The sequence below is a fragment of the Pelmatolapia mariae genome, linkage group LG17 (genome assembly GCF_036321145.2).
Source record: "Pelmatolapia mariae isolate MD_Pm_ZW linkage group LG17, Pm_UMD_F_2, whole genome shotgun sequence".
In the NCBI taxonomy this organism is placed as follows: Eukaryota; Metazoa; Chordata; class Actinopteri; order Cichliformes; family Cichlidae; genus Pelmatolapia; species Pelmatolapia mariae.
Genome location: NC_086242.1, coordinates 190,844 through 205,226, shown reverse-complemented (window position 1 = coordinate 205,226; position 14,383 = coordinate 190,844). Strand labels below are relative to the sequence as shown.

Below are 14,383 nucleotides of genomic sequence, written 5' to 3'. Positions count from 1 at the left end.
TGTTCTTAAAACATGCTTGTTTCACTTTTCTCTTTGAAGTGATGCTTTTCAGGGCGGATTCTTTCATCACAATTCAATTTTATTTAAATAGCGCCAAATCACAACAACAGTCGCCTCAAGGCGCTTTATATTGTACAGTAGATCCTACAATAATAAATACAGAGAAAAACCCAACAATCATATGACCCCCTATGAGCAAGCACTTTGGCGACAGTGGGAAGGAAAAACTCCCTTTTAACAGGAAGAAACCTCCAACAGAACCAGGCTCAGGGAGGGGCGGGGCCATCTGCTGTGATTGGTTGGGGTGAGAGAAGGAAGACAGGATAAAGACATGCTGTGGAAGAGAGACAGAGATTAATAACAGATATGATTCAGTGCAGAGAGGTCTATTAACACAGTGAGTGAGGAAGGTGACTCAGAGACACTAAACCTATTATAAGCAATCATGTCAGCATGTGCACCCTCTAAAGCTTTTGATGACTCCTTGTATCAATCACAGGACTCGTTGAAGGACCCACTCGCCCTGTGGATGAAATGATGAGGTCTAATTCTGTTCCACACCACTGTGCGATCTAAAACACTCTGATGGGCTCAAATGTTTTTCTTCTCTGAGGATCAATGAGTGGTGCTCATCTAGGCCTCCGAATAGAAAACCACTAATCTAGGAACCTACTGTTACCTATGGGCAACATGTTTGTAGGCTTCCAGTAAAGCTGCAAATACCTGGATGAAGGCCGACGTCAGGCCCAGAGTTCCTGTTCGATGTTAGTCACCGTTTACAGTCTCACTATGAATATGGAAAAAAGAAGATACATTTTTCAGATGGTGATTTACTTGCAAGCAGCCTCATCCTACAGTGACCGGTCGTTACTATTTGGCCCACAAACTGACACCAAAGAGATTTCCGGCACATATGTATGTAGAAGTGAAACGAAAACGGTAATTAGTGAAACATACTGGTAGACATATACTAACTTTTATTATGGATTATTCAGCCAACTGGTCTCAAGCCCAGTGTTGGTGTATTTACCAACCATCGAAAGAAACAATATTTACTGAAACCCTGTTTCCATCCACACACAGGCAGAGAAGGGACAGGCCTCCATTTCAACCAAACAATTGATCAATGACGTCAGCACACTTCTCGGCTTCTACTGTCAGTGAAGTGAGCTGAGATTTAACTCGGGAAAGTGTTGATGCTGACACGAAGGCTCCGAAAAGCTCCTGAGAGCAGCGCTGGCGTGAGGAAGGCGGAACAATGTGCCTCTTCAGCACTTTCTGCCTGGACTCCTTTTGCTGTTTGTCGGAACACGTGGAGCTTAGTACCACAATGCTACAGATCATGTGTGCTTGCGAAGATGACTCACCCGCTCTGCAAATACAGACATTTATTCATTTACAAATAAATCAATTCAAACTGTGTGAATATTTTAAAGTCGGTAACCTTTGCGGGAGACCACGTGTCCCATAAAGGTTACGGTCTGGACTGTGGGCCGGTCGCCAGTCTATAACTGGACAACCAATCGCAGTCACGTTCACACCTACAGGAATGACCGAGTAACCACATCTATGGCTGCGGGAGGAAGCTGGAGCATCAAGAAACTGCACGAAAGCCCGGATGATGGATTCGCACTCAGACACGTGTATAAGTTACACGTTAACCTCAAAGCTACTTCTGGGTTATCAGTGTTATTCGTAACTTACGGTTAAACTACAAACACGGTCTTCCTCGCGTGTTAACTGAGCGCTAACGTTACATTTTAACGGTGAACGACAAAGTGTGCCATCTTCAAATAGACCAGCTTCGGCATCGCTGACGTCGACGTCATCAAACCCCCTGTTGTGCTTTACGCTACAAGCAAGCGTGAGTGCAAGAAGGAGGACAGCCCGAGGGCAACTTTTCCGGTGAAACGTCACAAAAATAGCCTTTCGTGTTGCTCGAAAATGCGGCAGATAACGACGGAAAGAGCCGAACAAGATTCTCAGCGGACGTCGAAAGAAAACGACACCGGTGAAACGACCGTAACCGGCATGGAAGCACAGGCCGTCCCCGATCCTAAACAGGAACCGGGCGACAACAACGACAGCAGGAAAGCGGAGACCAGCGGAGTGAGTGGCCGCGATGCGGCGGAGGAGCACGGAGACGCCCCGTCCGCCGTCCCCGACCAACAAACCGCTCCGCGTACCGAAAAGTCGGCTGTTGGCGAAAGGGCCCCGAACCTCGAACTGTGTGAAGCCGCGAAAAGTCCCGCACAGGGCAGCTTGGCAAGTAGCACCGATTTCGCACAAGAGGGCTCCCGGGTGCTGAAACAAGAACAAAGAGAGGGGGGGAACGCGTCCGCCTCACCGCCTGCTGACCGCACAAAGACCGCGGACAAGCCTGAGCACGGCATCAAGAGACGGGCCAGCACGGAGCTCACCTCGTCGGACGGAGAGCCGCTCAGTCGGATGGATTCAGAAGACAGGTTTGTTGGACTGAGCGGTGGCCTTATCTTACAGCACCATGCCAAGTTCACAGCTTTGAAGCACAGTTTGTTTACAGGTGAAAAATGTTCGCTTCCGCCGGGTCATGTAGTTCTTGAACGTCTCTATAGGACACGCTGGTCTGTATTCAGTGCACTGTAGCGTGTAGTGTGGGGGGAGTGTTGGCTTACAGCAATGCTCGTTACACAAATATGATGTAGTCTCATCCTAATACTAAAGTACAGCTGAGCTACATGTCTTTGTTTACCCCCCCCCCCCCCTCTCACACGTGCCATCTACCTATATGATCAATAAACCAGGATAAATTAGCCAAATAGAAGCAGATGTTTCATGAAGGTCACAGTCTGGGATCATTCTTGGTTAATAAGTCTTCTTTCTTTCTTGGATTTGTGAAATGAGCGTTTTTATAAGCAGACGGACAGAAAACTCGCACACACTGGTTGTTGCAGATTGTTGGCAAACAAGGATGCTTTCATGGAAACTATCACTTCTTGCAGCTGTTTTGTAAAAGCCTTCCAGAAGTAGTAACTGAGTATGGGTGTATAACCAAGAGGCAGCTGCAGACAGTCGGTGTTTGTCGTGTAGGATTTGTGAGTCATTTTCTACATGTGGGTTTTTGTTGTTCTTTGTTAGTTGGGTGCTTGCTAACCATACATCCATTCTCTGTAAACTATACAGTTTCTTCCTTGTTGTGTAGAAATTATGATGACCACGACTGTAAAGCATGGAGAGTGAGGACCTTTTATAATGCTGAACTTTTTGGATGTGTAGGCTCTCACCACCAACGATTGTTGATAGCATGTTGGGGAACTTGAGTGTCGCTAGCTCCTAAAAATAAGATGACCACTCTCAGTGTTTGCATGAATCAGCCTCCCTCCCAACAACACTCTTAATCAGCTTCTCTCTGCATCGTGTTGTTTTACTTTGGAACATGTCATTTCCTGTCAGCTCGGTTCTCTTCAGTTTTTATAAAGGCAGAAAACACAATGACATCATCAAGTCTGAAAGTGGGACTGCCAACCACTCTGTGGTTATGCTAGCAGTGAAACGTATGGAGGCAGTAAGAGCCAGGTCTGCAGGGTTAGCCCGGGGTAAACACGTCTCACGTGAACTCTTTATTTGTGTGACACATTTTGACTAAAGTGGAAAAATAGACAACACCGACACACTTTTACACCAGTGGGTCGCTCCGTGGACCAGACTCACGCAAAGAAGATGATGTAATTCATAATTTCAAAAAAAAAAAAAAAAGCCAAAAAACCCCAAACTGGCTGCTTTATGATGAGGCCCAGGTTATAGTGGTTGGTTTTACTGGTTAACTGAAGTTACTCTGTCAACTGTTCATCCACCAAAACCGAGGTGACTGGTTTCCATCCATCTTTGTCACGAGGGTCGAGGTTTAAAGTTTAGACCTCGGTCTGTTTGTTTTATCAAATACTCGCTGAAAAGTCTACAGTTGTAAAATGGATTTATCAGCAGGCTGATGTTATCTGACGGTATTAGCTATGAGTATCAGCATTTCTAACAGCTGATCAATGGAAATTAAAAACTGAAGAAATGTCAGACAAACCTGTTTGGCTCGCTGGAATAAAAAAGCTCGCTGTAGAGGTTTTACACGTGACGTCACGCCGGCGTTGCTCGAGCTGTCGGCCACACTGCGCGTGATAATCACTCGTACGTACTTTTACATGGAAATGATCACGTTTTCTTCTTCCCCTCACAGTGCTGATATTCCGCTGCACAGTCTTGTCCAACAATAATCAACGACAGACATTTTTCCCCATATTCTTCTTTCTGAAACAGGAAAAATTATCGGATACGGGCATCAAATCAATACTGTAATTATTAGAAGTTACCGTGGTTTTCAAACATTCAGGTATCTGTTTCAAAGAAGATTTAAGACCATTTAAACATTTTACATTTATCATCTTCATCTGCCTGCTCCAGCACTGCTCCCTCCGTCTCCTCTTCATCCTCTTCCTCCTCACCTAAAACCTCACTCCTGAGCTCTAGTTTGGCTTCTAACACAGGAAATTCTACATGAACATATTTAATCTCGATATTGTTGCGATTGGTTATTTTCAGCAGACGTGCGACCCTCCCGTCTCTGGAAATCCGACAAGAGAAGGCTAAACAACAACATAACGATCCGAGCTAACACACGTCTTAAACGTTTAAGCTCATTTCTCTCTGATCAACAGTTTGATTAAAGTTTATTTGCTGTGTGCGAGTCAGCCCACGTTAGAGCCGTGAATATCAGCGAACAGCAGCGCCTGCTGACACAAAACCCCAAACATCCTCACCGGTGTTAATCAGAAGCTACGGTATACAGACACGTGTCAGCGTCAGAGTGTAATAAAAATCAGGTACTGAGCAGTGACCGTGGTCCTCCACTGACTGGGGTTACAGTCACATCCTGACACAAAGTGCTGATGAGCATTCAAACCTTTAGGCTTCACATCTCGTCCAGTGTCATTTGAGGGGTTGTTGATAACATACTGATATAAATCGTGTGCCGTGAAGTCGGGAGAACGATGGCGTTACACTTCACAGCATCAGTAGGCACACTCGGAGGCCCTACGCTGACGTCCAGTTAATCCACAAGTCATATTCATAGATCTTAGGGGTATTTACTTTGGCAGTTATTCTGAAGCATTATCCAAGTTACCTTTCATTTCTGTGGTCAGCACGAAGCAAAACTGGTTTGTAAAATCATTTAAATGTAGTAAAACTGAGGAACCTTTCCTCTAAGATGACACAGGCAGGATCACCATCTCAGCCATTTTTGAATCCCCCACAGGCCCCCACTGCCATGGCTCTGTTTCTGTATTGATGATGATGATGATGATCTATGGTTACTAGGGCTGTGCGATATGACCAAAATCTCATATCCCGATATTAAGACATCTATCGTCGATATAACGATATAAATTGCAAAAATGTAACATTTCCTGTAAATTCTGTGAATCTCGGGCATCTCGTCTTGCGTGAAGTGTTTCCAGCTGGGCGTCGTGTACCTGGAGTGTTTTAACTGATGCATGAAACGATACATTTTTAGACATAAGTTGTAACGGCCGCCGTTTTCTTTGTGAGTATTTATTACACGGCGTGCTGCGGAGAAAAGTCTGTTCTAACGTTTGAGTCTAAGGTTTATTTTTTAGCACCTGGCGGCTCTTTTTTGCTTCTCATCCGTAAATACTTTGCATCTTTCACGTGACTCGTTTTATTTTGAAAAGCCTCAACAGGATCTTGAGCTTTATTGTGAAAGGTTTATGTAGAAAATAAAACAGCGGACACGCCGTGGTTTTACCGTCGTTGTTGCTAACGAAAACGCATAAAAAACAAGCGCTTGTCCGTCCGTAGTGTGGTTATATTAAATATAAGAGAAAGAGAGAACTTTAGGAAATTAATATAGCTGCTACAGTGACCATCAAAATGATGAAAAAATATTGCCGTAAACAGTTTATTTTGCGACACCACGAAACAAACGATAGCGTAAAATGAAACAATAGACGTTTTTCTATCGTCATCCGATATATATCGTTATATCGAACAGCCCTAATGGTTACCTGTGAATTTTTAAGACTTGCGGTCTTCCTCACCTGAAGTAGTCCTTGTGAGAGCCAGGCCGTGCTCCAGTTAGCCAGTTTTTCACTGCACGGTGTGTGTCTTTATACTGTTTGAGGTCGCGACCTGTGACAAAAAGTAGCAACCAGACCCTACACTATCAACTATCACAAAAACAGCTGCCTTAAGGCGCTCGGTCATGAACCTCGTGGACCGCAGCCTGAACTGTCAGATGTGGTGCCAGACAGTTTTCCTACACATTAATATTGGATAGTTTGGATATTGAGATAAATATTCATCGAGTTTTTGTAAATCTTCTGGACTCACGGTCAGCGTTCCCTCTAAGCTGCGCGCGTGCGCAATTGTGCACTGCTGGCACGGTCTCTGCGCACAGAAAATCTGCTTTGCGCACAACAAAAAAAATCTAACCTGAATTGAAATTAAAATTAAAACTTTAACGATTCTGTTTTGCAGTGTTAGTCAGTAAGTGACTGGCTGCTCCCGTATGGGATTAGAACGATGCCACCTTATCCCATAGTCCAGCCAATGATGCGATTCACATTCGCATATACGCAGCTAATCAGCGTGGTTGACAGGCTATGACAGCGTCCTTATGTGCCGGTGTTTTAGCTAGCAAAGCGGCGTGGCTGATGTGGAGTGAAGCCACGTTAATAACAACGTGTACAACCATTGGAGATGTGAGCAGGACAGACGGAACAACTGACGGGAAAAGTGTGGACTTTATACCAGTTTTTAAATTGTGTTGATCGGCCACGTAAAACCAGAGTTATGATAAAAATATCTGCAATGTTTGGTTTTCTTCCTGAATACTATCGTTGTTTATATTTACTGCAGGAAGAAACGGTAAAAACGGTGTTTTATAAGGAAAACGCTCGAAAGCACTCTCCACCTGTGAGCAAAAACAAAACCAAACCCCACCCTTTCCTATTGGTGGAAAAATGTACCATGTGGACCAATCAAAACATGATATGGCAACATGGCATTTAGTTGTTTAGGAAGGGGGAAGTTTTAGGAGTGACGGCGTGTTTGAGATGTGAGAGATTTGCGACGTTTAGCACAAATCTTGTGTAGTTAGTGTGTAGTTAGTGTGTAGTGTAGTCAATAGTTTTGTTGTGTGTGTCAGAACAATGAGGCGACTGCTGAATGTTACAGGTGTTACAGGAGTTATACATCTCCTGTTGTCAGGCCTGCAGGTATCAGGCTGTTGTTCTCCTTTATCTCATAGTGGACACAAATTATTTTTTGGAGTGGCACAAATAATTTGTGTGGCATCAAATTTGATGTAGAACAGCTGATTGTTCTGTAAATAGTTTGAAATGTTTATTTAAAAAACGCCTTGGCTGCATTTTTAGGTAAACAGCTGCAAAAAACTTTGTCGTTTGCGTAACTCAGTTACTTTTTTGAAGAAGTAACTATATAATTAATTGCCCAACATTGGTCATTATTTACTGTATTTTGCAGACAGAGTTACAGGACGCTCTCCCAGACCACAGACTCATAATACAAGTCAGAGCTTTATAAACAAAAGAAAGTTGTGTTTTCAAAATTGGAGTTCAAGTTATTTTTACTTCCAATAGTGTTAACATACTACACAGGTCATCAACAAGATTTTTTTTAAATTTTCATTGTAAGTGGGCTAAAGCAGTTAATTAAAAGTAGTCTAACATAAATGTAAATGCTGTAATCTGATTATTTTAATAAACCATGTAACTTGGATGGATTGGATGCTGGCGTGACCACAGTGCACACGTCTGCTGTTGCTCACAGGGGTCCAAGGGACGCTCAGGGAGTTTGTGTGTTCGCTCACACACATGAAACATTAGAGGGAACATTGATCACGGTTCAATTCATTTTCTTAAAGCAGGTTTATGTTCAAACTGAGATCGACAGGAAGGAGACTAAACTTCCCTGTAGCTTACTGGGACAGTCGGTGTTCATGTTCACCTGTCAGTCGTTTTCATTTTATAGCCGATACATGTGAAAGGCTTGGTCACAGGAGCTGCTGTTTCAGAGCAGAGCAGTCACCTCATTGGTTACCTTGGATCTGTATTAGTTTAAAGTCGAGATCAGGGGTCTCAAACGTCACATGGATGTGAAGAAATCTAATGCAGTTTGGCCTTTGAAGTGACTTTTTTGTTACAATAAGTTTAATATGACGGCAACATGAGCAGAGAGTACAAACATGGCTGAGAGTCACAAACTGATGTGTACACTGATGTCTGCATAATGACTTTGTGAAATATGAACAGCATGTGTCTGGGCACAAAGAGCGCAGTGTGTTTGTTTGGTAGTTCAGTGAAACTCCATGAACACTACAGCGACATCCAATGAGAGCACAGCAGTGGCCCCCAGCTCATGTAAGCCTGAGACCCCTGATTTAAGGAAACACACTTATGTTAAAAGCCTTTTAAAGGTTGCCTAGGTAACAAGAAAGCTTTTATATGACGCTGTGGGGGGTGACAGCTGTGGAGAAGAATCTGTTCCTAAACTGGTTTTAGTGGTTCATCCTGCACTGACCCCACCCATCAGTTGGGTGACGAGTGAAATAAAATACTTAATAAACATGTATTTATTTTCATTCTGTCAGATCATATTTTGATTTCTCGTCTTTTGTGTGTTTCAGTATCAGCTCCACTCTGATGGACATGGAGAGCACAGCGTCCAGCGGTCGCTCCACCCCCGCTATGCTGAACGGTCACACAGGTGGAGTAGCAGGGAGTGGTTCACTGGTGGCAGGGGGCAAATCTCTGAGCTACACCTGCTGCTGGGATCACTGCCAGCTGCTGTTTCCCAGCAGCCCTGACCTGGCTGAGCACATCAGAGCAACACATGTGGATGGACAGAGAGGCGGGGTCAGTGACACGTTACTGTGTGTGTGTTGGTTTCAGACGGGTGGTTAGAGGCCAGGCAAGCCATCGTAATGTCAAACCAGAGGTTCCAGTCAGGAACAGCAGATGGTGAAAATGGAGTCTGGACTCAAAACGAGGTTCAACAGACCAACATGTGATCTGGAGTTTCAGCTGTGTGCTGGATTTATACGTCAGAGTAGTTTTGATAGACGCGACGTGTTTGAGTTACACTGAGCTTCAGATGCCTGCCTGTAACAACCTTTGGTTAAGCAGTCGTGAGCTCTACCAGGCGACCGCCACTATTCAGAAAATAAAAAGTCCTAATGCCCACAAAGAAAGAGGAAGTGTGAATTTAATTCGGTTTGATTTCAGTGATTTTCTGTCTTCTAACCCACCTCCCTGCATTTAGTAGTGAGGGTGCAGAAAAAGAGAAGAGAACTTCCTCTTAGTATCGTTTAATGTGTGTAATAATGCATAAGTAATGAAGTTACACACACTTACGGTTATTCCAGTGTGGAAACTGTGGGTAAATTACAGAAACACAGGCCAACAGTAAACTCTGGAAAAATGCAGCAAAGTTGTGCTAACATGAATATCCAACACATACTGTTTTTTGTGTAAAGGGTGCTACTACTGTACCCGAGCACTCAGGTAGACTTTAAGCGACACCGTTTATTTGCCTTCATACCAGCACGTTTCCCCCCCAGTGTGAACGTGGGGTTCAGTGTTCACCACCTCCTCAGTAAAACAGGCTGATTGTGTTTGGACTGATATTTGCTCTGTTAAAGCTTTGTGCCAGTCAGTTTGATCCCAAACACAAAGAGAGAAGTAAAACTGGAATAAAGATGTTTGATTGAAGTGGAGGTTTGATTTATTCCAGCAGGAAATACGTTTCTGTTTGTCAGAAGAAAGAAGAGGACAACATAAGCGAACACAGCCTTAGATGGATTACTGCGGCTCGTCCAGTGTAGCAGTTTGCTGGCTAACCCAAACTACAGTTGTCTCACTGGGAGCTTCTGGTTCATCGAGGTTACTGATTGGTTGAATCCTGCTAACGTGTTGCTAATGAGAGGCAGGCACACATTTTTAAATTTGATGACGTCCTTTAATATTCACTTCAGTTCCATTTTATTTATATAGAATCAAATCACAACGACAGTCGCCTCAAGGTGCTTTATATGGTAGACCCTGTAGTGAGTGAGGTTGGACGAGTGAGGGGACGGTCTCGTTATCACTCGTGTTAACCTCCTAAGACCCGAACTCTTCCACGGCATGCATTTTTAATTTCTCTTTGATATTTGGGCATAGAATAGAATTACCAGATTTTTTTTTTTTTACCTTATTTTTGTTTTTATGAAAAATAAACACATATGAGGATATTCGTTTAAAATTTTGATAGAATAGTAGCAGTATAATGTCCTCATAAGTGGATATCAGGCCCTTGTAGAGCAAAATTGAGTATTTTGGTCTAAATAACCCAAAATGTGATGTCCACATATGTGGACGCCAGGTCCTAGGAGGTTAAACCTGTTCAGACGTCGGCACTAATGCGCGGTGCATGTTAGTGTGCAGCTCTAGCTCTGCCGCAGTAATGGGTCTTTGTGTTTGTGCCCACAGGTGTTTGTGTGTCTGTGGAAGGGCTGCAAAGTCTACAACACGCCATCCACCAGCCAGAGCTGGCTGCAGAGACACATGCTGACCCACAGTGGAGACAAACCTTTTAAGGTGATCGCACACAGCCGACGTCACACACGTCACCGCGTCTGTTAGTCTGCCTCGCTCGCGCACTCATGTCTGTGTTTCCTCCAGTGTGTAGTCGGGGGCTGCAACGCCACGTTTGCTTCCCAGGGGGGGCTCGCACGCCACGTCCCCACGCACTTCAGCTCCCAGAGCTCGTCCAAAATGTCCAGCCAGAATAAAGTCAAAGAGGAATCTCCATCCAAGGCCGGCCTCAACAAGAGGAGGAAGCTGAAGAACAAGCACAGGCGCTCGCTCCGTATGTACCGCACACACGCACAACATCCCTCCAGGTTCACACATTAAATGAATTAATCGTTTCGTCTTTCTAGCACGACCTCACGACTTCTTTGACGCTCAGACCATGGACGCCATCCGCCACCGAGCCATCCTTCTCAATCTAGCAACACACATCGAGAGCCTGGGCAATGGACACAGTGTAGTCTTCCACAGCACGGTAATCACACACACACACACACACACAGCAAACACACGAAGTCCTGTGCAGGTGTGATGCCATGTTTTGTGTGTGTTCAGGTAATTGCCAAAAGGAAGGAGGACTCTGGGAAAGTGAAGGTCCTGTTGCACTGGACACCTGAGGACATGTAAGTCCTCCCCAGCTTCAGTTACACAGAACAGGCCAGGCTGAGTGGGGGAACCCACAGTGTTAAACATGCAGTGTTAGTGTAACCGTGTTGTCGTTCGCGTCAGACTGCCCGACGTGTGGGTGAACGAGAGCGACAGAGTGCAGCAGAAGACCAAGGTGGTCCATCTGTCCAAGCTGCCCTCAGACACGGCTGTCCTCCTGGACCCGAACATCTACAGGTACGCCTGCAAAGATGCTTTTAGATGCTGACAGAAAAAGAAAACAGCTCTGATGTTTTTACCGTTTCTCTTCCAGAATGTTCTTCTGATTGGCTCGTGGCGACCTCGGCTGTCGCTCCGAGGATCTCCCTCATCGGTGGGACGTAGAGGGACTTATTTGTCGTGATTTGTGTAGCCTCCAGTGTTTTCTACATTAGGTGCTGACTTTACTGAGTGTATGTAAGTGTAAGTAACACAACTAGGCTGGACTGACAGCTGTAACTGTAGAGAGAAGCAGTCTTTGTAAATACAGGAGATTTGTAATATATTTTTATACTTTGGATTTTACCTGTACTGTAGATAGACGTCTTTTTTCTGCCAGAACATTTTGGAATAGATATTTTAAAAGAGGATATGTTCATCATGCATACACTGACACTGTATGATGTCATTAATTAAACTTCTCCAGTGTCCACCTGCTCTGAAGTCCTTTTTCCTATCGTATGCAATGCTACACTGGTACACTGAACCAACATGTTAGGTAAAGCATGACATCATATTATAACCTTCCACTCCACTCATCCCCAGATAACTTCATTCAGGATACTGGCCCCCAAGGACTCGAGTTTGAACTTGATGAACAATGAGCATTTTAATAATCTACCTTTTCAGGTCCTAGTCCCTCTAACACGCAACAAACAACTATGTGAGGAGCAGGATTTTGAATTCTGGATTTAACAGGAAGCCAATGAAGGGAAGCCAATAGCACCAGTTTGACAAATATAAAACAGTGAACCTGTATATTTGGACCAAGCAGGATGTTCTCAAAAACCTCAGCACATGTATGGTGTGCAGTGTGTGCTTAAACAGTTCAAGGAACAAAGTGCAACAAGTGCAGGAGAGAAACAGGCCTGGCCACCACCAGTGCCTGGTACCACATGCAGCTGTGCTATAAATGTGCAAATCCTAAGTGATTTTAAGTCAGCGGGGCTGGAGATCGTATGAACACATGATAGTATCATCAGATGTTTATACAGCAGTACCATCTGGGAGGTGACTGACTGGCAACAGCAACATAACTGCATACCTGGATATGTAGGACTGGACTGGAAGTGTGTTCCACGTATTGTGGATTTATCTGAACAGAGACGGAACAAAATACAATCAACATCAAACAAGAACTTTGAAATATCTTTCAAGAAGCTCAGAGAAATGTTCCTAACAATGACTGAAACATTAGAAGCTTTGGGTCAGGGTTGGTCAAAGCCAGGCCTGGACTGGGCCAAAAAACCAGCCCGGGCATTTTGACTAGTGACCGGCCCATCATGGTATTATAGGAAAAGACAAAGCCTTTATAATAAACCTAACCCTACACCATCCTCCCTATTCTGCTATTCTAAACAGTACTTAGCAAAAATATAAAACAACCTAATTTATAATTACATATACCTCACTAATAGGGTTGCCAACTCCCAGCAAAAAAAGAAAAGAAAAAAATAGGGAACCCCTCCCCCACCCTCTGCCTCAAGATGCTTAATTGACAAAAACGGTTTTAATTTAATGCACGTATAAAACAAATGCACAGAAATCTATTATTTTTCTCCAGGAATTAAATAGATTCAACATCTTTCTTCAACAGAATTGCAGACTGCACAGGTGGTACCTTCCCAAAGGAAGGAATACTATAACTTACTAGGAAATATACTAGACTTAATATTTACTGAATACAATAATGGATTTCTATACATTTTACATCAGATGATAACTTTGGTCGTAAGATTCAGATAATTATTTATTAAAAGCAAGACATTTTAAATAAGAACAAGAAAGAAAAGTATTTCTTTGTGCCCCCCTTTCCCTGTTAATGCCCTACATGGCCCCCTGGCTAAACTTTACTAGACCCGCCCCTGCACGGTTACCAGCTGTCAGGTGTTATTTGTCTCTCAGAAACAGTTCATAACTTCAACTCATTCATGTCACCTAAAAGGTAAACCTGTTTCTCCATCACCTGTTCAGCTCTGATGATTCAGTAAGGACATCTCCTGGTTTCATCTTCATGTTTCCCTCTCACCACATATCCAAACCGACATCATGACCAGCAGCTTTACAGCTGTGGCTCCAGCAAACATCAGCTGATACTACTGCTTCTTAATTCAGATCAAACTGAGGTTATTGTACTCGGCCCTGAAAATCTTAGAAATATGGTATCTAACCAGATTCTTACTCTGGATGGCATTACCTTGGCCTCCAGTAACACTGTGAGGAACCTTGGAGTCATGTTTGACCAGGACATGTCCTTCAACGCACATATTAAACAAATATGTAAGACTGCTTTCTTCCATTTGTGCAACATCTCTAAAGTTAGAAATATCCTGTCTCAGAGTGACGCTGAAAAACTAGTTCATGCATTTATTACTTCCAGGCTGGACGACTGTAATTCATTATTATCAGGAAGTCCTATAAACTCACTGAAAAGCCTTCAGCTGATCCAAAATGCTGCAGCAAGAGTCCTGACAGGGACTAGAAAGAGAGAGCAGATTTCTCCTGTATTGGCTTCCCTTCATTGGCTCCCTGTTAAATCCAGAATTCAAAATCCTGCTCCTCACATACAAGGTCTTAAATAATCAGGCCCCATCTTATCTTAATGACCTTGTAGTACCATATCACCCTATTAGAGCACTTCGCTCTCACACTGCAGGCTTACTTGTTGTTCCTAGAGTATTTAAAAGTAGAATGGGAGGCAGAGCCTTCAGTTTTCAGGCCCCTCTTCTGTGGAACCAGCTTCCAGTTTGGATTCAGGAGACAGACACTATCTCTACTTTCAAGATTAGGCTTAAAACTTTCCTTTTTGCTAAAGCATATAGTTAGGGCTGGACCAGGTGACCCTGAATCCTCCCTTAGTTATGCTGCAATAGGTGTAG

General features: G+C 43.8%; 1 protein-coding gene and 1 long non-coding RNA gene across 2 annotated transcripts; one reads left to right on the top strand and one right to left on the bottom strand.

The window, feature by feature from the left end:
* Nucleotides 1-73: 73 nt before the first annotated feature.
* LOC134615682 (uncharacterized) lies at nucleotides 74-1,679 on the bottom strand. The gene is made up of 3 exons (XR_010091318.1): nucleotides 976-1,679; nucleotides 724-787; nucleotides 74-334 (listed from the first exon to the last, which is right to left on the bottom strand). It is a non-coding gene; the product is annotated as an uncharacterized LOC134615682 (long non-coding RNA).
* A 153-nt stretch (nucleotides 1,680-1,832) lies between these two features.
* On the top strand, nucleotides 1,833-11,952 carry aebp2 (AE binding protein 2). Its single transcript, XM_063460265.1, has 8 exons — nucleotides 1,833-2,465; nucleotides 8,696-8,924; nucleotides 10,539-10,646; nucleotides 10,731-10,917; nucleotides 10,991-11,115; nucleotides 11,196-11,263; nucleotides 11,370-11,483; nucleotides 11,560-11,952. The coding sequence occupies exons 1-8, from the start codon at nucleotides 1,945-1,947 to the stop codon at nucleotides 11,570-11,572; spliced, it is 1,365 nt and encodes a 454-aa protein (XP_063316335.1). The 5' UTR covers nucleotides 1,833-1,944; the 3' UTR covers nucleotides 11,573-11,952.
* Nucleotides 11,953-14,383: the final 2,431 nt, after the last annotated feature.

What these genes read in the sequence shown, in the direction of transcription:
- aebp2 (XM_063460265.1), top strand. Translation starts at nt 1,945, where the DNA reads ATGCGGCAGATAACGACGGAAAGAGCCGAACAAGATTCTCAGCGGACG. An exon ending in GTGTAGTCTTCCACAGCACG is followed by an intron (nt 11,116 to 11,195) that starts GTAATCACACAC and finishes GTGTGTGTTCAG; the next exon opens with GTAATTGCCAAAAGGAAGGA. An exon ending in CACTGGACACCTGAGGACAT is followed by an intron (nt 11,264 to 11,369) that starts GTAAGTCCTCCC and finishes CGTTCGCGTCAG; the next exon opens with ACTGCCCGACGTGTGGGTGA.